Genomic DNA, 1,224 nt, shown 5'->3' with positions numbered 1-1,224 from the left:
CCCCGTCCCCCGGCTCGGTGGGGGATCCCCTCTCTACCTCTCCAACTTCCATCGGGCGCTTTCCACCAAATCTTGGCCGTACTCCAAGATTCAGGCGGCCAACACGGCCCTGCTTCATTTTGGGAGGTTTAGTTCTGAATTTTGGGAGGTTTCTTCCCAGTTTTCGCCAGGGTACGTTACCTTTTTGGGGGCGACGGGTGTTTTCGGCTCCTGTTTCTGCCGATCTTTCTCCTGCACACCCGGCGGCTGTTTAACAGGCTCCGGGGGTCTGATGACGGGTCGTCCCCCCTCCATGGGTTTCATCTCCGTCCCTAAAAACCAGCGGCTCCTGTCAGAGGTTGTGGGGGGTCCCCCAGGAGCCCCACGGCAAGGGGGAACCACCCGGGGGCGATGGGGATCTCCACACCGAAATGGGGGGGTCATGGCGGCGCAGCCACCAAAATAAGGGGTGATGGGGTCTCCACCACCGAAACAGGGGGTGATGGGGGGTCTCTGCCACCGAAATAGGGAGGTGATGGGGGTCTCTGCCACCGAAATGGGGGGTACGGAGGAACCGTCGTGTCCCCAGACTCACGTTGCGGGATGTGCGCGGGCGGTTTGATGCTCTCCGGGTGTTTCGGCGGATCTTGCCGCAACGGGGGACTGAAGGTCTCGTTACGGATGACGGGCGAATGCATCTTGTCCTCCTTCACCACCATGGGTTGAGATTGGACGAAGGGGGGGGCCCTTCTTCTCTGCCACGGGGAAAAAAAAAGAAAAGGGTCCAAGCCGGTGGCGGAAAGATGATGGTCCCCGTTGGCTGGGACCCCCGCGGTTGGGTGCTCTGCTTTCCTTTTTACCTGTTTTTTTGGCTGGATAGTTTGTTGAGGTGGCGACTGGTGGACCAAACCCTGGAACTGCGGCATCTGTGGGGAATGCATCATGAGAGGGGAAGGGGCTTCCCTCAAGTGACCTGGGAACAGTTTGGCATCAATCAGTTAACCGTCGTCACCATCGGCACGCCAAACATCACCCGAAAAAGCCGGTCGGCGCACGCCATCGCCCCGTGGGACAAGCCCTCTTCCCGGCTGAACCGGGGCGGCCCTGGGACGTCCCCAACGGACCCCAGCCACCTCCTCCAAAACTCAGCGCTGCCGCGAGCCAACGCCGGGGAGCAGAAGATGCTCCAAGGCTGCGCGGGGGCTCGTCCTGCCTTGGCGACGCCCGTTTGTGGGGTGCGGGTGT

General features: G+C 61.3%; 1 protein-coding gene across 3 annotated transcripts in view; it reads right to left on the bottom strand.

Moving 5' to 3' along the window:
- Positions 1 to 236: 236 nt before the first annotated feature.
- BRD4 (bromodomain containing 4) overlaps positions 237 to 1,224 on the bottom strand; it is a 52,810-nt gene continuing 51,822 nt past the window's right edge. For all 3 annotated transcript variants that reach the window (XM_009322787.1, XM_009322788.1, XM_009322789.1), the window contains 3 exons: positions 840 to 952; positions 575 to 732; positions 237 to 311 (listed from right to left, as the gene is read on the bottom strand). In XM_009322787.1, coding sequence (XP_009321062.1) covers positions 655 to 732; positions 840 to 952 — 191 coding nt within the window. In that variant the 3' untranslated portion in view covers positions 237 to 311; positions 575 to 654. The remainder of the gene's footprint in view (positions 312 to 574; positions 733 to 839; positions 953 to 1,224) is intronic.

Source organism: Pygoscelis adeliae, unplaced genomic scaffold (genome assembly GCF_000699105.1).
Source record: "Pygoscelis adeliae isolate BGI_AS28 unplaced genomic scaffold, ASM69910v1 Scaffold434, whole genome shotgun sequence".
NCBI classification, from domain to species: Eukaryota; Metazoa; Chordata; class Aves; order Sphenisciformes; family Spheniscidae; genus Pygoscelis; species Pygoscelis adeliae.
The sequence above is the reverse complement of the archived record's forward strand: the minus strand, read 5'-3'. Positions and strand labels throughout refer to the sequence as shown.